Here is a 21345-nt window from a genome sequence, read left to right as displayed (position 1 = left end):
ATTAAGTATACATAGACCCTATGACGGTACAATCCCACTCCTGGGTGTGTTTCCAAGAGAAATCTTTTGCACGGGTCCATAAAAAAGTATTTTCACAACACTGTTTGTAGAAAAAGAGTTGAAGCCATCTAGCTGTTTATTGGGGCAATATAAATTTGTATAAGGTTTAACTGGTTTCCCTATGGATAGAAGGAGTCAAAAACTCAAATGCCTGAAGGTCCTCATGGACATAACTAATAGGTAAAACTGGCCAACTAAGGACAGGACTAGTGTAAAGAAGATAACCTCTACTCAGCTCCAGACAACTGTTAGCAGGTGGGACTTGGGGAAAAGAGCTACCCTAATACACCATACTTCTTCAAATTTAAAAACTCCATTGAGTAACACCTTTATTTTATGTATCATTAAGTAAGAAAAGATGCTGCCAGTTATAACACACTATATCTCAGTAATACGAAAATGTGAAAAAAAAGTGTCCAATGGTGAAACATGATATTTCTTTTTCTTTTTCTTTTTCTTTTTTTTTTTTTTTTTTTTTTGAGACAGAGTCTTGCTCTGTCGCTCAGGCTGGAGTGCAGTGGCTCAATCTCAGCTCACTGCAAGCTCCGCCTCCCGGGTTCACGCCATTCTCCTGCCTCAGCCTCCCGAGTAGCTAGGACTACAGGCGCCTACCACCACGCCCGGCTAATTTCTTTTTTTTTTCTATTTTTAGTAGTGATGGGGTTTCACCATGATAGCCAGGATGGTCTCGATCTTCTGACCTCATGATCCGCCCACCTCGGCCTACCAAAGTGCTGGAATTACAGGTGTGAGCCACCGTGCCCTGCCCCAATATTTATTTTTCAAGAGAAATTGGAAATCTTGGTTTTAATGTGAAATATCATCATTTGAAGACATTGTCCTGAAGTGGCAGGTCATAAGGGGGAAAAAAAGACACTGAAAGATATATTTCTGCCCACTTATATAGCACTGGAATCACAAAAAGAAGACAAGTAATTATGCTCAGGTAAGAGTTGAAGAGCATCTCTAGGTAAAACCATTACTTCATAAAGAGCTCTCATTGGATAGACAGCTGGTAGATTTCAAACCTAAGGCAACAGCATTTCTCAGTGTGGTGGGATGCCCTCCAATTTTATAATCACTTGAGGTGTGTTGTCGAAATGCACATTCCTGAAACCCCCAATCATATTAAAAATTCATAATCTGCATTCCAACAAGCCCATACCTATGCATACTGAAATTTGAGAATCACTACTCTAATATATCCATCAGAGTGTGCTTTACAGTGTCACCTAATAACTGCACTCGTAGTCATTCAGAAGGCAACCTGGGTACATCACAGGTTATGAAAACTGCTGCAATCCGTGTTATACAGAACCCTCTAGTAACCAGCCCCTCCCTGCATCTCGACGTGGGGGGGTCACTAAAATTACTTCTATGTAAAGAGATATCTTTATCTACACTCTCCTTCCCATCACCCTTCCCACTCCAATACGCTCTTTTTAGAGAATTTCCTGCTCTTCGCCCTCCCTTTTCTCCTGTCTGAGTCCCTCCACCTTAACCCAACCTCCGATCCACCCCAGGCCGCCCTCACCACAGACCACCCCCGGCCAGGGCTTCTCTTTCGCCTCGGGCCCCTGACTCCACAGAGCTAGCGTCAGCTACCGGCTCCCTTCCGCTGTTCAAGGACCCCCAGACCCTCAACACTCCACAGTCACCCTTTTCCACTCCCAATCTTCCCTCAGCTTTGGCTACGCGGCCCGAAAGGTACTCACCATTCCGGTGGTTGCTACTGTCACTCTGGTTGCTAGGGCCCGCGGGGTCAGTGCGCGTGCGCACTTCTCGGCGCTCTCGGCGGAAGCCCCATCCCCGGCAGCGGTCCTTTCTCTCCGCCCTCAGGGTGGTGCGAGCGGGGCATTGTGGGACTGCGTGGCGGCCGCCGGGGTCCTCCCGTCCGGCTGTTGCTGGCTGCCCTTTTGCTTCCTTAGGTCTTAACCCCGCACAGGAGTAGTCAGGACCGAAAGCAATTTCAGCTGATCTGTAGTGACTTGTCCGCCTAAAGTTAAAAACCTTAAAACGTCCCCCTAACAACTGCCCTTTTCATAAAATAATGTTCTTAATTCCTTTGCCCTACCGATGGCCTTTCCCACCCTTTTCCGGATGAGGGGAGAATAAGCGGCTTGCTGTAATTTATCTCTCCATCCCATCCCACTGAGAATACCAGAGCCAAACTCCACCGATTTTATGTTTCTTTACCCCGGATCCTCCAGGGAGCCAGAGGCAGCTGAAAGCGCGGTTCCACATTTTAAATATCACAAATTGTTGGTTTTAATCACCAGGGTGTCTTTTTTTCCCCACCTACCAAATGAGCTAAAAGTTATTAACAATAATAATAATTCATAGAGTTGCTAGGGGTATGGTGAAGTAGGGACACACAAATACGCTGCTGTTTATAATTGATACAGCCTTTCTGGAAGGCTGTTGGCTGTTCAAAAACTTTTGCACCCTTTGTGATCCAGCAGTTCCACTTCCAGGACTTTATCCTGAGCACAGAGATGTATGTTCAAAGCTTTAATAGAAAAAAAAAAATCAACTCAATTATCAACAAAAGAGAATTGGTGGCCGGGACTGGTGGCTCACGCCTGTAATCCTAGCACTTTAGGAGGCTGAGGAGGGCGGACCACTTGACCACTTGAGCCCAGCCTGGCCAACATGGTGAAACCCCGTCTCTACTAAAAATACAAAAATTAGCCGGGTGTGGTGGCACGCGCCTGTAGTCCCAGCAATTCCGGAGCCTGAGGCACGAGAATTGCTTGAACCCGGGAGGCGGAGGTTGCAGTGAGCCGAGATCGCGCCATTGCACTCCAGTCTGGGCAACAAGAGTGACACTCCGTCTCAAAACAAACAAACAAACAAACAAAAAGAGAGAGAAAATTGGTTAGTAGTATTGAACATCCAATGCAATAATGTACTTCCACTAAAAAAGTACAATTGACTTGCTGAAAGCCATCTATTCACATCCAAAGATAGTCATATTTCAAGTAAAAATAGAAGTTACCAAACAAAATAGTTGGTACGATTTTCCTCTAAAATTATACATAGTGGCCTGGTGCAGTTTGTTCATGCCTGTAATCCCAGAAATTTGGGAGGCCAAAGTAAGAGGATCCCTTGAACCCAGGAGTTCAAGACCAGCCTGGGCAACGTAACAAGACCCTGGCTCTGTAAAAAATAAAAATTAGCGAGGCATGGTGGTACACACCCATAGTCCCAGCTACTGGGGAGGCTGAAGCAGGAGGATCATTTGAGGAGTTTGAGGCTTAAGTGAGCTCTAATTGTGCCATTGCACTCCACCCTGGGCAACAGAGCCAGACCCTGTCTCTAAAACAAAAAACAAAACAAAAAAATGGAGAAGTTATACATAGTACACACACGTATATAAACATATATCTAAAAGGATATTATGAGGGTTTAATGTTTGCTGTGGACTGAGTGGTGGTACACCAAATTCATATGTAGTGATCTGGTGAGTTTAAGTTCTTTGATACTTTCTGAGATGTCTGGGGGATACCTAAATTTTAAGCTTTAAAACCGGAAGGGTCAATTTCTATGTTAATTTTTTAAAAAACTGTCTATGGGACTATTGGATAGGTTTCAAAATCTTGGTACACTTCACATAAAGAACATTTTGAGTTCCAGATTCTCAAAGGTTAAAAACATTCACACAGAAAATAAAAGAATTATATAACTTGGACCCTTCTTTTGTTCTTTCATATCCTACAAAATGACAAAATAGATTCCAAAACCTGTTCACCAGAGAATGTGTGGGTCTGCTTGCTCTTATTTCAGGCCTGGATAAAATAAGTTGAAAGAAAGTTTAAAAATAGTATTGAAGGCCGAGCGTGGTGGCTCACGCCTGTAATCCCAGCACTTTGGGAAGCCGAGGCAGGCAGATCACCTGAGGTCGGGAGTTCCAGACCAGCTTGACCAACATGGAGAAACCCCGTCTCTACTAAAAATACAAAATTAGTTGGGCGTGGTGGCGCATACCTGTAATCCCAGTTACTCTGGAGGCTGAGGCAGGAGAATCGCTTGAACCCTGGAGGTGGAGGTTACAGTGAGCCAAGATCGCACCATTGCACTCCAGCCTGGGCAACAAGAGTGAAACTCTGTCTCAAAAATAAATAAATAAATAAATAGTATTGAAACAGTGTTCCCTAATTCAGAATATCTAGCAGACCCTTTGAAAAGTATAAGTAAAATAGTGTTAAATGATACAAAACAGAACCAAATAGAATATGTTAAGAAATCTTTAACTTTTAGGGCCTGGCACAGTGGCTCACACCTGTAATTCCAGCACTTTGGGAGGCCGAGGCGGGCAGATCACTTGAGGTCAGGAGTTCGAGACTAGCCTGTCCAACATGGCAAAACCCCGTCTCCACTAAAAACACAAAAATTAGCTGGGCACGATGGCTCATGCCTATATTCCCAGCTACTCGAGTGGCTGAGGCAGGAGAATTGCCTGAACCCAGGAGGCAGAGGTTGCAGTGAGCCAAGATCGCGCCACTGTACTCTAGCATGGGCAACAGAACGAGAACCTGTCTCAAAACAAAACAAAGAAATCTTTAATTTTTAAGCAAAAATGTGGACCAAACAAAAGAGAAGAAAAAATTGTCACATTTAAGAAATGAGTTAGAGATTAAGCAAAATAGTTAAAAGTTACATACCTTAAAATTTTAAAAAAAGAACTTAAACCCTAGGATAGGCACTAATTCTTAAGGTTGTTTATATAATAGAGAAGTTTATCAATTCAAATTAGAATTAGCTGACTGGGGCCGGGCGCGGTGGCTCACGCCTGTAATCCCAGCACTTTGGGAGGCCGAGGCGGGCGGATCACGAGGTCAGGAGATCGAGACCATCCTGGCTAACACAGTGAAACCCCGTCTCTACTAAAAAAATACAAAAAATTAGCCGGGCGTGGTGGCGGGCGCCTGTAGTCCCAGCTACGCGGGAGGCTGAGGCAGGAGAATGGCGTGAACCCGGGAGGCGGAGCTTGCAGTGAGCCGAGATCGTGCCACTGCACTCCAGCCTGGGCGACAGAGCGAGACTCCGTCTCAAAAAAAAAAAAAAAAAAAAAAAAAAATAGAATTAGCTGACTGGGTGCAGTGGCTCATACCTATAATCCCAGCATTTTGGGAGGCCAAGGCAGGAGGATGGCTTGAGGCTGGGAGTTCAAGACCAGGCAGGGTAACATAGCGAGACCCCATCTTTAACACAAAAAAAAAAAAAAAAAGAAAAGAAAAGAAAAATTAGCCGGGCATGGCAGCATGAGCCTGTAGTACCAGCTACTCAGGAGGCTGAAGTGGAAGAATCACTTGAGCCCAGGAGGTCAAGGCTGCAGTGAGCCATGATCATGCCAGTGCATTCCAGCCTGGGCAACAGAGCGAGACTCTGTCTCAAAAAAATAAATAAATAAAAAATAAAAATAAAATAAAATAAACCTTGACCAGGCATGATGGCTCATGCACTGCATTGCAGCCTGGGCAACAATAAACCTCTTTTTTAAATCTTACACAAGGGCCAGGCATGGTGGCGCACGCCTGTAATCCCAGCACTTTGGGAGACCAAGGCAGGTGGATCACTGGAGGTCAGGAGTTTGAGACCAGCCTGGCCAACGTGGTGAAACCCCATCTCTACTAAAAATACAAAAATTAGCCGGGCATGGTGGTGCACACCTGTAGTTCCACCTACCCAGGAGGCTGAGGCAAGATAATCGCTTGAACCCGGGAGGTGGAGGTTGCAGTGAGCCGAGATCGCGCCACTGCACTCCACCCTGGGTGACAAAAGCGAGACTCAGACTCAAAAAAAAAAAAACAAAATCTTACACAAAAACCCCTGAAATCAAAGTGGTGTTTACACACACACACACACACACACACACACCTTTTTTTTCAGTTTTTGGAGACAATGTCTCACTTGGTTGCCCAGGCTAGATAGGCTGGCATGTAGTGGTGTGATCACAGCTCACTGTAGCCTCAACCCCACAGGCTCAGACGATCCTCCTGCCTCAGCCTGCCAAATAGCTAGGACTGTAGGCATGTGTTACCACCCCCAGCTAAATTTTAAATTTTTTTGTAGAGACTGGGGTCTTGCTATGTTGTCCAGGCTGGTCTTGAACACCTGAGCTCAAGCAATCCTCCCACCTTGGCCTCCCAAAGTGCTGGGATTACAGGCCTAAACCACCTCACCAAAGCCTGTATTTTTTCTTGATGTTAATAATTTGAAACTTGTATTCAATTTTAAAAATAATGTTAATTTGGGGAAAACTATTTAATAATACTATAAATTAGGGCAACAACTCTTCAACCTCTGCCAACAAGACGCCTCGCAAACCACTTTTTTTTTTTTAGTTAAGAGTCTCACTCTATCACCCAGGCTGGAATGCAGTAGACCAATCGCGGCTCACTGCAACCTTGGCCTTCCAGGTTCAAGTGATCCTCCCACCTCAGCCTCTCAATTATCTGGAACCATAAAAGTGTGCCACCACACCTGGATAATTTTTTGTATTTTTGGTAGAGACGAGGTTTTGCCATGATCCCCAGGCTGGTTTTGAACTGCTGAGCTCAAGCGATCTGCCCACCTCGGCCTCCCAAAGTGCTGGGATTACAGGTGTGAGCCACCGTGCCCAGCCGCAAACCAGTCGTAAGCACAAGATTACTGATCAACCAAAATCAAAGTCTAGTAATTAATATTGTTACCTTTCCCTTCAAATACGTAAAGACAAATGGCAACTGCAAAACTAAAACTAAATTATAATGAGGACCAGAACTTTTAACATGTTTCAATTCTATACATTTTAAGTGTTTAGAATAAAAACTCATAACTTCATCTAAGATTATTCTAACAAGTTAAAGTTCACCCACAAACTGTAATTAAGTTTTTGGTGGAGAAGGTGGAAGGTGGAAGGGATAAACTCTGTCTTTCCCTGAGATAATTACATTGTCTACATGTGTAATTATCAATTTGCAACTAGAACCTAGGACCTGCCTGTTTTAAAATATAATTTTAAACAAAAGTGTGAAGGAAAGTTTTTAAAATTACACCAAGATAAGGGAACTTTGGAGAATCAAAGCAAGTGTTTCTCAGTAATTAGTTGCCATTCTAAAGACAAATATCTTAGAGTTCCTAGCTTTCTCTAAAGATCCTGGAACAAGTTGCAGCTAGACACATATCAAAATCTGATTAACAGCAGAAAATATTCTGTGACTTCAGTCCACCACCAACTAGCCTCTGAGTCATCCTACTAGAATTCACTCTAGCCTCTGACTATTATGAGAAAATTATCATAACCCAGTTGTTCCTCATCACAAAACCAGGGGCCTATATGCATGTATTCACCCCTGGTCAAAACATATCTAAAGCGGCTGGGCGCGATGGCTCACGCCTGTAATCCCAACACTTTGGGAGGCTGAAGTGAGTGGATCATTTGAGGTCAGGAGTTTGAGACCAGCCTGGCCAACATGGTGAAACCCCATCTCTACTAAAATACAAAAATTAGCTGGGCGTGATGGGAGGCACCTGTAATCCCAGCTACTTGGGAGGCTGAGGCAGGAGAATCACTTGAACTCGGGAGGTGGAGGTTTCAGTAAGCCAAGATCAAGCCACTGCACTCCAGCCTGGGCAACAGAGCAAGACTCTATCTCAAAAGAAAGAAAGAAAGAAACACATATCTAAAACTTCTGGAACAGATACAGCAAACAAATAGTCATACACCGGTTTTTTAGATCTTTGAAGGTACAGAAGGTGGCAGGAAGAGTAGGTGGGAAAGGTGGGTAAGTGGCAGCTTGAAAGCTGGCTTTCGGTTAGCAATTACCTTGAGTTAAAGCTCAAACAAACCAAACATAGAGAAATATGGATAGTTCCAAAGCTGCAGGCTGTGATGAACTTGAATTTAGCATTTTTATTTCTTTTAAAAGCTTGCAGATGACCATGAAGAGTTCAGATCTCAGTCATTTTTTGATAAAAATACTCAGTCTGTCTCTGGATTTGCTCTGAAGCATAACTAAATTTAAGTGTCTAGCCCAGTGAGGCTGCACATTCCTGTAATCCTAGCACTTTGGAAGGGTGAGGCGGGAGGACTGCTTGAGGCCAGGAGTTCAAGACCAGCCTGGGCAACAGAGCAAAACTCCCCCTGCCTCTTAAATAAATGAATAATAAATTTAATTGTCTAGTTAGCCTTTACCCTAAGTGCAACTGCAAAAACTCCAAGATCTTCCAAGACTCAATCTGAGCAATAGCATGAGCTTTGAGCTGCCCCCACTCCCAAAATAGGCACCCTCAATACAGGATCCAGGGCTACAGAGAAAAAAGGACTGTAAGGGGGAATCTATTCTGTGGCCAGCATTGGAATAGCTTAAAAGAGTAAAATTTGTCTTCCCATGTTCTTTGAGACACTTCACAGCTATGTCAGTATAAACAGAGCTCTTCCAACGCCTGTTATCCTCTCCAACAATAAAAAGGAAATGGGCATTGGCTTTTTCTTTTTTTCTTTTTTCTTTTTCTTTTCTTTCTTTCTTTTTCTTTTTTTTTGAGACAGAGTCTCGCACTGTAGGCCAGGCTGGAGTGCAGTGGCACGATCTCAGCTCACTGCAACCTCCGCCTCCCGGGCTCAAGCAATTCTCCTGCCTTAGCCTCCCGAGTAGCTGGGATTACAGGTATGTGCCACCATGCCCGGCTAATTTTTGTATTTTTAATAGAGACAGGGTTTCACCATGCTGGCCAGGTTGGTCTCGAACTCCTGACCTCAGGTAATCCACCCGCCTCGGCCTCCCAAAGTGCTGGGATTACAGATGTGAGCCACTGCGCCCAGCCGGCACTGGCTTTTTTAAGAGGGATACAGCTTTTTTGATAGGCTTGTCCAAGGGGTCTTCCAGTGCTTCTTTAACCGTATACTCCTCAATCAGTGGCAGAGATTCTGTCTAGGTTAAAAGGCAGTCCTAGCAGGATCAAGCTACCACAGGTAGGGCGTAGTTGTGTTTGAGATGCAGCCACTGATGGTCACGACCACAGCTATATTTGGGAGAAAGCTAGCCATGGAAAATGCCAACTCTGACCCTTTGCCTGAGCCAATCACTGCAATGTTTGGACCTTTGACCTGCAGATTGAAGAAAAAGAAGGCAAACACGGAAAGAGACAAAGGAAAAATGAAGCATAATTGTTAATGGGATCACCAAAGTCCTCAATAAAGGAAAGTCCTTTTTTTTTTTTTTTTTTTTTTTTTTTTTTGAGACAGAGTTTCGCTCTTGTTGCCCAGGCTGGAGTGCAATGGCGCAATCTGGGCTCACTGCAACGTCTGCCTCCCAGGTTCAAGCCATTTTCCTGCCTCAGCCTCCCAAATAGCTGGGATTACAGGCATGCTCCACCAAGCCGGCTAATTTTGTATTTTCAGTAGAGATGGGGTTTCTCCATGTTAATCAGGCTGATCTTGAACTTCCGACTTCAGATGATCCGCCCACCTCAGCCTCCCAAAGTGCTGGGATTACAGGCGGGAGCCACTGTGCCTGGCCAGAAAGTCTTTTATGAGTTTTTTAGAGTTATCAGACAGCTCTAGTATTTATTTATTAATTCAACAGGTATTTGTTGCAGGTATTTTCCAACCCATTAGTAACACTTCCTTTATTCACTCTCTTCTGGAGTAATTCGTTCATTTCTCTCATACCACTCACCTTTGGGTGACTTTGCACAAATTTAACTGCCTCTTCAAAGTAATCTAAGTTTAAGTCTTTCATGGCTGGAGGTAGATCTTCATAGCCAAAAAATGGCAAAGCAGAGTAGCAAAACCTCAACAAGCCAGGAGACTTGCTCGAGATTCACTTAATCCTCCATCACCAAATATATCAATGAGACCAGCAAAAGGACCATCACCTATAACCCAGGAAAGGGAATGAATCTTGGGTTAGATGACAGAACATTTACCTAGCCAACATTTTCTAAATGAAAATTAGATTGTATAATTTATCTTTTTTTAAAAAAACTACCTACTTGCTTTGAAAAGAAAACATCTGTTTTGTGGAAATGGATTTATTATTGTGGTTGAAATAGACATTTATTTGAGCTATTTTGATTCTATAAATGTAAAAATATTTTTATATTTTTTTCCCTGTGAGTTAATCACTGGTAAATGGAAAAAAAGAAAAAGAAAAATCACACCAAATATATGGAAAGTGTTTTGGTTTGAAGTACAAGTCCTGATAAGTCTAAGCAAATAGTTCTGCAAGCTTTGAGTTATGTAAGAATAAAAATCTCCTTTTTTTTTTTTCTTTTTCTAGACAGGGTTTCACTCCCATAGCCCAGGCTGGAATGCAGTGGCATAGTCTGGACTCACTGCAACCTCCACACCTCCCGGGCTCAAGCAATTCTTGTGCCCCACTGCACCCTGCTAATTTTTGTAGAGACAAGGTTTCTGCCATGTTGGCCAGGCTGGTCTTGAACTCCTGACCTCAGGCGATCCACCCACCTCAGCCTCCGAAAGTGCTGGGATTACAGGGGTAAGCCACCGTGCTGGCCGGATGTCTGCTTTTGTTTGTTCGTTTGTTTGTTTGAGAGACTGAGTCTTGCTCTGTTGCCCAGGCTAAGGTACAGTGGTGCGATCTCAGCTCACTACAACCTCCGCCTGCCAGGTTCAAGCGATTCTCCTGCCTCAGCTTCCCAAGTAGCTGGGACTACAGGTGTGTGCCACCATGCCCAGCTAATTTTTGTATTTTTTAGTAGAGACGGGGTTTCACTACGTGTTGGCCAGGCTGGTCTCAAACTGCTGACCTCAGGTGATCTGCCCGCCTCGGCCTCTCAAAGTGCTGAGATTACAGGCGTGAGCCACTGCATCTGGCAGGATGTCTGGTTTTTAGCATGAGATTTTTAAAGCCAGGTACAGTGGCTCATGCCTGTAATCCCAGCACTTTGGGAGGCCGAGGTGAGCGGATCATTTGAGGTCGGGAGTTCGAGACCAGCCTGATCATCATGGTGAAACCCCAAAAACCCGTCTGTACTGAAAATACAAAAAACTAGCTGGTTGTGGTGGTGCATGCCTGTGATCCCAGCTAGTCGGGAGGCTGAGGTGGGAGAACCGCTTCAACCTGGGTGACGGAGGTTGCAGTGAGCTGAGATCGCACCACTGCACTCTAGCCTGGGCAACACAGTGAGACTACGTCTCAAAAAACAAACAAAGAATCAAAAAACAAAAACAAACCCAGACATCCAAATTTAAAGGGCCCTTTGATTTTTTCAATAAATTTAAGATATAGTCAGAGTCACCAGAATCCATAATTCGACAGGGATTAAACTGTTTTAAAGGTCTAATGAAGGTGTACTATAAAATGAACTACATGTGTGAAGAAATAGTAAAATGTCAAACTAATATCCTCCCAACGTTGGTCTATTATTTCTCTTTCAACATTCCTGTTGGGGATGTTTTATTCCTTCACTATTCCAAGAGAAGAATTTATCGGCCAATTGTTTCCTGGTATTTTTCAGATATATTCCTTTGTTATTCCAATTAAAGTAAAAGTGGCTGGGCAGAGTGGTGAGATCCTGTAGTCCCAGCTACTTGGGAGGCTGAGGTGGGAGAATCGCTTCAGCCCTGGAAGGGAGGTTGCAGTGAGCCGTGACAGTGCCACTGCACTCCAGCCAGGGTGACAGAGTGAGACCCTGTCTCAAATAATAATAATAATAATAATAATAATAATAAAGCCAGGCTCAGTTGTGTGTGTCTGTAATCCCAGTACTTTGAGAAGTTGAGGTGGGAGGACTGCTTAAGGCCAGGAGTTCAAGACCAGTCTGGGCAGCATAGCAAGACCCTATCTCTAAAAAAACAAAAAGGTTAAAATGAGGCCATGTACGCCTGTAATCCCAGCACTTTGAGAAGATGAGGTGGAAGGATCACTTGAGCCCAGAAGGTCGAGGCTGCAATAAGCTATCATGATGCCATTGCACTCCAGCCTGGGTGACAGAGCAAGACCTAGTCTCTAAAAAAATAAGAATTTAAAAAAGAAAGATGGCTGGGTGTGGTGGTTCACACCTGTAATCCCAACACTTGGGGCGGCCAAGGTGGGAGGATCGCTGGAGCCCACGAGTTCAAGACCAGGCTGGGCAACGTAGGGAAACCCTGCCTCCACAAAAAATAAAAAAAAAATTTACCTGGGTGGCACATGGCTGCTGTCCCAGCTACTCTACTCTGAAGGCTGAGGTAGGAGGATCGCTTGGGCTCAGGAGGTTGAGACTGCTGTAAGCAAACAAAAGCATTTAATGCTAGAAACTTTGCAGCAATCTTATGCTTAATATAGCAAACACGCAGGGTCTATGCTCCTAAGGAATAGCGTATGCAGCACTAGGACTGGCGGGTGAGCAGCTGGTAGAAGAAAGGTGCATAAGCAGATGAAATTTAGATCCTAGCCACCATCTAGCGGAATGAATGTTCCACTTCAAGTCTAGGAGACAAAATAAAGGGATTAAGGAGCTCGCTTTGTTTTCAGATGACAAACCAGCTAGCAAAGCAGGCCAGTCGATTCCCTCACTCTGCTGTCAGGCACTCTGCGGAAAAGGGCCCCGCACCTGATGGCAGCAGGAAGACCCCCCGCAGGCGGCCGGCTCGCAGGCGCGCGGCGCAGCTGGGGGATGGAGAACCAGCGCTGCACCTGGGCCGAGGCCAGCGCCGGACTCAGCGGCGCCGCCTGCTGCAGCGGCGTTAGGTGGATGGTCACCTCCACTATGAGGGGGTTTTTCAAGGCGGCCCTCGGCATTCGACTGAGGCGTGGATCCTTCGAAGCGGCCGGCATGAGGCTCCACAGGAGCCCCATGGGCCCCACGCCCGTGAAGTCGCCTCCTAGAGCCAGGTCCCTGGCCAGGTCCAGCCCCCCGCCGCTGTCCACCTCGTAGTGGGCAAGGGAGTGGAAGAGGCGGCCTCGGTGGCTGACGCCCGACACCTGCAGGGTCACCCGCTCCCCCGAGCCCAAGCCTTCTGCTTTCATATCCAGGCACTTGTCGGCCAGCCCAGTCTTGGGCGTGACGGTCAGGGTCGCGGCCTTTTGGGAGAAAAAGGACGATGTGAATATCGGCCTCCAGGCCTGGAGGGGGACCCCAGAGGCTCGGAGCGCTGCCCGGACCGCCGGCCACATGGTCCGGGACTGTCGCGGCTTTGACCTCCGCCAAGGTCGAGGCGGCCTGGCACTGGCGGCCGAGGTTCCGCGCTGAAGAGGAGGGAGGAGGGGGGCCCCGGCCTGGCAGGTCGTGGCCCTGTGGGGCAAAACCCTGCAGGGCCACGTGATGGGACCTGGGCTGGTCCCTGCGGCGCCACTTAGCAACGGGCTGCAAGAAGAGACGACTTCGGAGGGCCCAGGGTCCTTTGAGCTCCTAGAGGTCCCGTGTGGAACCATCTGGAAGAGGTAGGATCCCCTCGCGAGTTTACCCCGGACGTGTGTCGAATAAAGTTAAGCATTTTTAACAGTAAGTGCCGGCCTCTGGCCGCCTCTGAATTTCCTCACTGGCCACCAGGGGTCACTATTCCCTAAGCCTGATTGAAGGAGGCCAAGTGTGCTAGGGTCCTAACAAATTCCTTTCCTCCGTTTTAAGTAATCTTTGTCCTGGATTAAGAAAGACTATCAAAGTTAAAGTTTAAACGTTTCCGATGAGATAGTGAATTGAACTATAAAATAGTAGAGATTGATAATAGAAACTGGTGGAGAGACACTTCCCCAACTTGAATGCCAGCAAAGACCTAAAACGAGCCCAGCGGGGACATAGGGGATGAGCGCAGGAGGGAGCATAAATTTTGCTTTTTCATTCAGAAAGTGGAACTACAGGACAGCCCGCAGTGGCTCACGCCTGTAATCCCAGCACTTTAGGAGGCCGAAGCGGGTGGATCACGTGAGGTCAGGAGTTCGAGACCAGCCTGGCCAGAATGGTGAAACCAAATCTCTACTAAAAATACAAAAATTAGCCAGGCGTGGTGGCAGGCACCTGTAATCCCAGCTACTCGGGAGACTGAGGCGAGAGAATCGCATGAAACCGGGAGGCGGAGGCTGCAGTGAGCCGATATTGTGCCATTGCACTCCAGCTTGGGGGACAGAATGAGACCCCATCTCAAAAAAAAAAAAAAAAAAGAGAGAGAGAGAGAGAAAGCTGAATTACAGATATATACCCTAAGGAAATAAGTTCTATTGTCCTGTGGACTGGAACAAGTGTTAACAATGTATATTTTTTGTATGCAGAAAAAACGCTTACAAGTATATTACATTTCTTCTTTTTTTTTTTTTTTTTTTTTTGACACGGAGTCTCACTCTGTCACCCAGGCTGGAGTGCAATGGCGTGATCTCGGCTCACTGCAACCTCCACTTCGCGGGTTCAAGTGATTCTCCTGCCTCAGCCTCCCTAGTAGCTGGGATTATAGGCGCAAACCACTGCATCTGGCTAATTTTTGTATTTTTAGTAGAGATGGGGTTTCACCATGTTGGCCAGGCTGGTCTTGAACTCCTTACCTCAGGTGATCCACCTGCCTTGGCCTCCCAAAGTGCTGGGATTACAGGCATGAGCCACTGCCCCCAGCCAAGTATATTACATTTCTGTTTTTTTAAGAGAGAGAAAAGGCCTTGAACCCACAAAATAAAACCATAGTTTTTCATTCATACATATGAATGTTGTATTTTGTATATATATACAAAATGGTTCTGGAATGGTTCTGGAAGGAAACACTTCAAACTGGTAATAGTAACTACCCTTGGGAGAAGACTGAGATTGGGTAATGAGTTAAGAGGACCTTTTATTTTATCTGTATTACTTGAATCTTTCACAGTGAAGAAAGTATTGATATATGTAATTTAAAATTTGTTTTCTGGCTAGGCATGGTGGCTCATGCCTGTAATCCCAGCATTTTGGGAGACAGAGGCAGAAGGATCACTTTGAGGCCAGGAGTTCAAGACCACCCTGGGCAACATAACGAGACCCCCATCTCTACAAATTTTCTTTTCTTTTTTTTTTTTTTAAACCACCACAGCACTAAGTTTTATTAGGGATTTCATTAAGGTTAAATTTATAGGAATGAGGGAGTCTTAGTTAGAGGGCACAAAAGCCCACAAAGCCTCCTGGTATCCATAGTCAACAACTGGCTCAGGTTCTTTGGAGGGATCGCCACCTTGTTCCAGGTACAGATTATCGCAAGGACACTGTTTTGGTCCCACAGGCTGGTAGACAGGGTAAATCACCCCCACCCAGAACATGAACATCATGAAAGCCACAGAGCCGAAGAGCTGTATACACATGATATTCCAAGAAACAGGTGTGGGGGACATAGCTACATGGTTCCTGATATGCATGTCTAGGTGCCAGTGTATCCCCAGTTCAACCTCAGGCCAGGTGGTCTCAGTTATACCACAGATCCCTCTTCTGCTATAAGTGGTCAGGGAGCTTCAGGTAGTCCCCATACCCCATGCTGTCATTCGAATAAGGCTCGTAGTCTTCCACACACATATTTATACTTCTTGGTGGCAGTGACCCGTTCTTCTGGGGTCTTAGGTTAGGGCCCCGGGAGCATGCCCTTGGTAATGTGGGAGGCTGTCTGTGCACCCAGTGGCATCACATTCTGGGATGCCCTTTGCGGCCACTGGACTCCCAGGACCCCAGCCCTGGCCGCCACTATCTTCACCTACTTCAAAATTTTTTCAAATAGCTGGCCATGGTGGCTCATGCCTGTTGTCCTAGCTACTCAGGAGGCTGAAGTGGGAGGACCACTTGAGCCCAGGAGTTAGAGGTTGCAGTGAGCTATGGATTGCACCACTGCACCCCAGCCTGGGTGACAGAGCAAGACCTGGTCTCTAAAAATTAAAAAAAAAAAATTGTTTTCTACTATTCTATCTTAATTAAAACGCATGTGTAAAATGAGGTGAATTAACCCAGGTGAACATATTTTATTAAACTGCTTGTCAAGGAAGAGGGGTATGTATGTAAATCCTAAATTTGGGGAGAAACAATCCCATTTTCAAATCTTATCCCACTTATCTATAAATAATTGTCATGTGTCATATTTCTGGATAGAATGTATTTGCCACTGAAAACACATGGCCATTGGACCAAGAGTTTCTGGTTTAGAGCCATCCAACAACCCTGTTTTCTTTGAAAAGTAAGTACCTGCAAGGTACTTTTCTCTGAAAAGCAAGGACTTGTTAAAGTCCTGTCTTTGGTCCTTTCGCCATAAATATTGTTGGAGCTCAGAGAACAATACCCCAAAATGAAGGCCTCAGAAGCGAAAGTTTTTCTTTGCCCTTCTCCTGCCACGCTGCTCTGAGTCCTATTCTTCCCTGAGGCTAGCCATAAAAACTAGAATCCCTTTTCTTCCAGGCAGATCATAGAAACCAGAACTCCTTTTCCCTAAAGCCAGTGATAAAACCTCAAAATATTACTGTAATTTTCCCTCTGCCTTTCTGTGTAAAAATTGGCCATAAACAAATGATCTGATCTACCTTATTTGACTGTAAGTCGTGATTCCCATTCTAAAGAGGGACCTGCCCCACACCCAGAAGGAAGGAGTGAAGCTCAGAGAAGCCAAGAAGAATCTAGACAGACAGGCCTTGCTGGGTTTCCCCACTCAGCTTAGTAGCATTTTACTGGGGGAGCGAACACTATGGTGGCATGGGGTAAAAGAATTTACCAAGACGGTTGTAGGTAAAGAAAGGCAGATTTATTAGAGAAAGTAGGAAAATACGTTGCGAGAACGTTGCAACAGGCAGGCCAGCAGAAGAGAAGTTTACTGTAAAGAAACAAAGGCTTGCTGGGGACTTTATAGAATAATGTTTATGCTGTCTGTTGAAGAGGGATTTGTGCAGTAGTGATAACACCAAGGTTGCAGTGAGCTAACTTGGAGGGGTCTGGTGATAGTTGGGCGGAGGAAGATTATCAGTTATTTGTGCAGGAGGGCTGTGTCCTGGACCATGAAGAAAGGCAGACTGGTAGCTTATCTGCGTCTTCTTTTTGCTTTCCCCTGCTCTCACCAGCCTGACTCCCTTTGTCTAATTAGGACTCCACGTACATTTTTTGTCCAATCATATTTCTTTTTTTTTAAATTTTTTTATTTTTTATTTTTTATTTTTTTTGAGATGGTGTCTTGCTCTGTCGCCCAAGCTGGAATGCAGTGGAGCCAATTTAAAATGATAAGAAATAAGTAATCTGGGGCCGGGTGCCGTGGCAAACGTCTGTAATCCCAGCACTCTGGGAGGCCGAGGCGGGTGGATCACAAAGTCAGGAGATCCAAACCATCCTGGCTAACACGGTGAAACCCCGTCTCTACTAAAAAATACAAAAAAATTAGCTGGGCTTGGTGGCGGGTGCCTGTAGTCCCAGCTACTTGGGAGGCTGAGGCAGGAGAATGGCGTGAACCCGGGAGGCAGAGCTTGCAGTGAGCTGAGATTGCACCACTGCATTCCAGCCTGGGCAACAGAGCGAGACTCCGTCTCAAAAAAAAAAAAAAAAAAATCTAAACTTTCCACCGTGGGTTATGAAGCCTGCATCATGTGACCCTAACATACCATTAACTTTCTTATAGTCCCCTTCATGCAGCTCTGCACTCTTCCAGTCTCTCCTCAAGCTGGAAGGCACTAGAGCCAAGTGGTCAGTGAAGGCATGGGCTTCGGCCTTGGACTGACTTAGCTCTCCCACTAACCAGCCATGTTTCTTCTCTTGGATCTCCATTTCCTCATCTGAAATAATAATTGTTAATACAGGGATACCTGGGAGATATTGCAGATTTGCTTCCAGACCACTGCAATAAAGCACATATCGCAATAAAGTGAGTCACATGAATGTTTGGTTTCCCGGTGCATATAAAAGGTGTACAGTATACTGTAGTAAGTTGCGATAGCATTATGTTTAAAAAAAGTACATACCTTAATGAAAAAACATACCTCTGCTTAATAATGCTAATGATTATCTGAGACTTCAGTGGGTCGTAATCTTTTTGCTGATAGTGTTGCCTCCATTTGAAGGCCACAGACTCACTAGGGTGGTGGTTGCAGAAGGTTGGTGTGGCTGTGGCAATTTTTTTTTTCTTTCTTTTTTTTTTTTTTTGGAAACGTACTCTCGCTCTTGTTGCTCAGGCTGAAGTGCAGTGGCATGATCTCGGCTCACTGCAACCTCCACCTCCCGGGTACAAAGAATTCTCCTGCCTCAGCCTCCCAAGTAGCTGGGATTACAGGCGCCCACCACTATGCCCAGGTAACTTTTTTGTATTTTTAGTAGAGACGGGGGTTTCACCATGTTGACCAGACTGGTCTCAAACTCCTGACCTCTGGTCATCCACCAGCCTCGGCTTCCCAAAGTGCTAGGATTACAGGCATGAGCCACCGCTGTGGCAAATTTTTTTTTTTTTTTGAGATGGAGTTTCACTCTTGTTGCCCAGGCTGCAGTGCAATGGCCCGATCTCAGCTCACTGAAACCTCCACCTCCTGGGTTCAAGTGATTCTCCTACCTCAGCCTCCCAAGTAGGTGGGATTACAGGCATGCGCCACCACGCCTGGCTAATTTTGTATTTTTAGTAGACAGAGTTTCTCCATGTTGGTCAGGCTGGTCTCAAACTCCTGACCTCAGATGATCCGCCCACCTCGGCTTCCCAAAGTGCTGGGATTACAGGTGTGAGCCACCACACCCAGAGGCTGTGGCAATTTTTAAAACTAAGACTATGGGCTGGGCACAGTGGCTCATGCCTGTAATCCTAGTATTTTGGGAGGCTGAGGTGGGAGGATTGCTTGAGGCTGAGTTCAAGACCAACCTGGCCAACCTAGCAAGATCCCATCTCTATCAATTTTCTTTAAATTAAAAAAAATGACTATCTGATATTATGAAATATATATTTGGTCATAATCTTGTTTTGTGACATACAACTCCTAAAAGATTTAGAATCTCCAACGTGTTGTCTTTTGTGTGCTAATGAGTTGATTAATGGCTGGCAGCGCCTACGTAGCTTCAGTATGGGGGCTGGTCACCAGAAACACCAAGGCAGGATTAAACAGTTGAAAGTCAGACACAGTGGCTCACGCCTGTAATCCCAGCACTTTGGGAGGCCAAGGCGGGCAGATCACTTGAGGTCAGGAGTTCGAGACTAGCCTGGCTAACATAGCAAGACTCCGTCTCTACTAAAAATATAAAAATTAGCCAGGCTTGGTGGCACCCACCTGTAATCCCAGCTACTCAGGAGGCTGAGGCAGGAGAATCGCTTGAACCCAGGAGACGGAAGTTGCAGTGAACAACACTGCCCTCCAGCCTAGGCAACAGAGAGTAAGATTCCGTCTCAAAAAAAAAAAAAAATTGTTGGGACTTTCAGCCCCACTGTAACCCTACCAAACCTTGGGGAGGAGGGAAAGCGTTAAGGTTAAGCTGATCACCAATGGCCAATGATTTAATCAATCGTGCCTAGATGATGAGGCTTCCATAAAAACCCAGAAATGGGTTCAGAGATCTTCTGGATAGCTGAACACATGGAGATTCCTGGAGAGTGACATGCCCGGGAGGACATGGAAGCTCTGTGTCTTTTCTCCCTATACATCTCCTTATCGGTATCACTTGTAATATCCTTTATAGTAAACCAGTAAGTGGAAGTAAGTGTTTCCCAAGTTCTGTGAGTCACTCCAGCAAATCAAACCCAACAAGGAGGTCATTGGAACCCCAACGTGAAGCCAGTTAGTCAGAAGTTCCGAAAACCTAGACTTAAGACTGGTGGGAAGAGACTGGTCTTGTGGGACCTACTCCTCAACCTGTGGGATCTGATGTTATTTCCAGGTAGACTGTGTCAGAGTTGAATTGGAGGACACCCAGCTGGTGTCTGCTGCAGAACTGTTTGCTTGCCTGGTGTGTGGGGAGAAACCTCCCACATTTGGTCACAGAAGTATTCTGTGTTGATTGTTGTGTTGAGTGAGAGAATTGCACCAGGGATAGACTTTTCCTTACTAACTATGAAAGTCCTAGATGACTGGGACTTTCATAGCTAGTGAGGAGAAGTCTATGCCTGGTGCAGTTCTCCCAATAAAAGGCTGTTTTGGCCGGGCATGGTGGCTCACACCTGTAATCCCAGCACTTCGGTAGGCCGAGGCAGGTGGATCACCTGAGGTCAGGAGTTCGAGACCAGCCTGACCAACTTGGCTAAACCCTGTCTCTACTAAAAATACAAAAATTAGCGGCGTGTGGTGGCACATGCCTGTAATCCCAGCTACTTGGGGGGCTAAGGCAGGAGAATCACTTGGAGGCAGAGGTTGCCGTGAGCTGAGATCGCACCATTGCACTCTAGCCTGGGCAACAATAGCAAAACTCTGTCTCAAAAAAAAAAAAAAAAAAAAAAGGCTGTTTGTCTGTTGTTTAGTAGTTAAGTGTAGCCACCTTCATCAGTTATCTCAGCTAGGTCTTCTGGATAACTTGCTGCAGCTTCTACATCAGCGTTTGCTGCTTCACCTTGAACTTTTTTTTTAAGACAGGGTCTCACTATGTTGCCCAGGCTGGTTTTGAACATCTGGGCTCAAGTGATCCTTCTTCCTCAGCCTCCAGAGTAGCTGTGACTACAGGCATGCACCATCACACCTGGCAAACTTGCACTTTAACATTATGGAGATGGCTTCTTTCCTTAAATTTAATAAGCCAACATATGCTAGCTTTAAACTTTTCTACTGCAGCTTCCTAACTTCTCCCAGCCTTCATAGAATTGAAGAGAATTAGGGCCTTGCTCTGGATTGGGCTTTAGCTTAAGCTTGTCCACCCTACAGCTTGTGAGCTCCATGCAGCCCAGGATGGCTTTGAATGTGGCCCAACACAAAATTGTAAACTTTCTTAAAACATTATGAGATTTTTTTTTGTGATTTTCTTAAAGCTCATCAGCTATTATTAGCGTTGTTGTATATTATGTGTGACCCAAGACAATTCTTCTTCTTCCAATGTGGCCTAGGAAAGCCAAAAGATTGGACACCCCTGCTGTTTAGCTTAAGGGAATGTTGTGGCTAGTTTGATCTTCTATCCAGACCACTAAAACTTTCTCCAAATCAGCCATAAGGATGTTTTACTGTGTTCACTTAAGTAGGACTTTTAATTGCCTTCAAGAACTTTTCCTTTGCACTCACAACTTGGCTAACTGCTTAGGGGAAGAGGCCTGGCTTTCAGCCTATCTTGGCTTTCTCTATGCTTCATCATTTCTAGCTTTTGATTTAAAGTGAGAGACCCGAGACTCTTCCTTTCACTTGAACACTTAGAGGCCATTGTAAGGTTATTAACTGGCATAATTCCAATATTGTTTTGTCTCAGGGAATAGGGAGGCCTGAGGAGAGGGAAACA

The 21345-nt window shown here is 45.4% G+C and overlaps 1 protein-coding gene and 1 pseudogene across 1 annotated transcript in view; both read right to left on the bottom strand.

Annotated features, from left to right (window-relative positions):
• DNAL1 (dynein axonemal light chain 1) overlaps nt 1-1881 on the bottom strand; it is a 49980-nt gene extending 48099 nt beyond the window's left edge. The window contains exon 1 of the mRNA XM_019009859.3: nt 1776-1881. Coding sequence (XP_018865404.1) covers nt 1776-1778 — 3 coding nt within the window. The 5' untranslated portion in view covers nt 1779-1881. The remainder of the gene's footprint in view (nt 1-1775) is intronic.
• Nucleotides 1882-15095: 13214 nt separating this feature from the next.
• LOC101149117 (NADH dehydrogenase [ubiquinone] 1 beta subcomplex subunit 8, mitochondrial-like) lies at nt 15096-17727 on the bottom strand (annotated as a pseudogene).
• Between the last annotated feature and the right edge of the window lie 3618 nt (nt 17728-21345).

The sequence above is a fragment of the Gorilla gorilla genome, chromosome 15 (genome assembly GCF_029281585.2).
Source record: "Gorilla gorilla gorilla isolate KB3781 chromosome 15, NHGRI_mGorGor1-v2.1_pri, whole genome shotgun sequence".
NCBI classification, from domain to species: domain Eukaryota; kingdom Metazoa; phylum Chordata; class Mammalia; order Primates; family Hominidae; genus Gorilla; species Gorilla gorilla.
The sequence above is the reverse complement of the archived record's forward strand: the minus strand, read 5'-3'. Positions and strand labels throughout refer to the sequence as shown.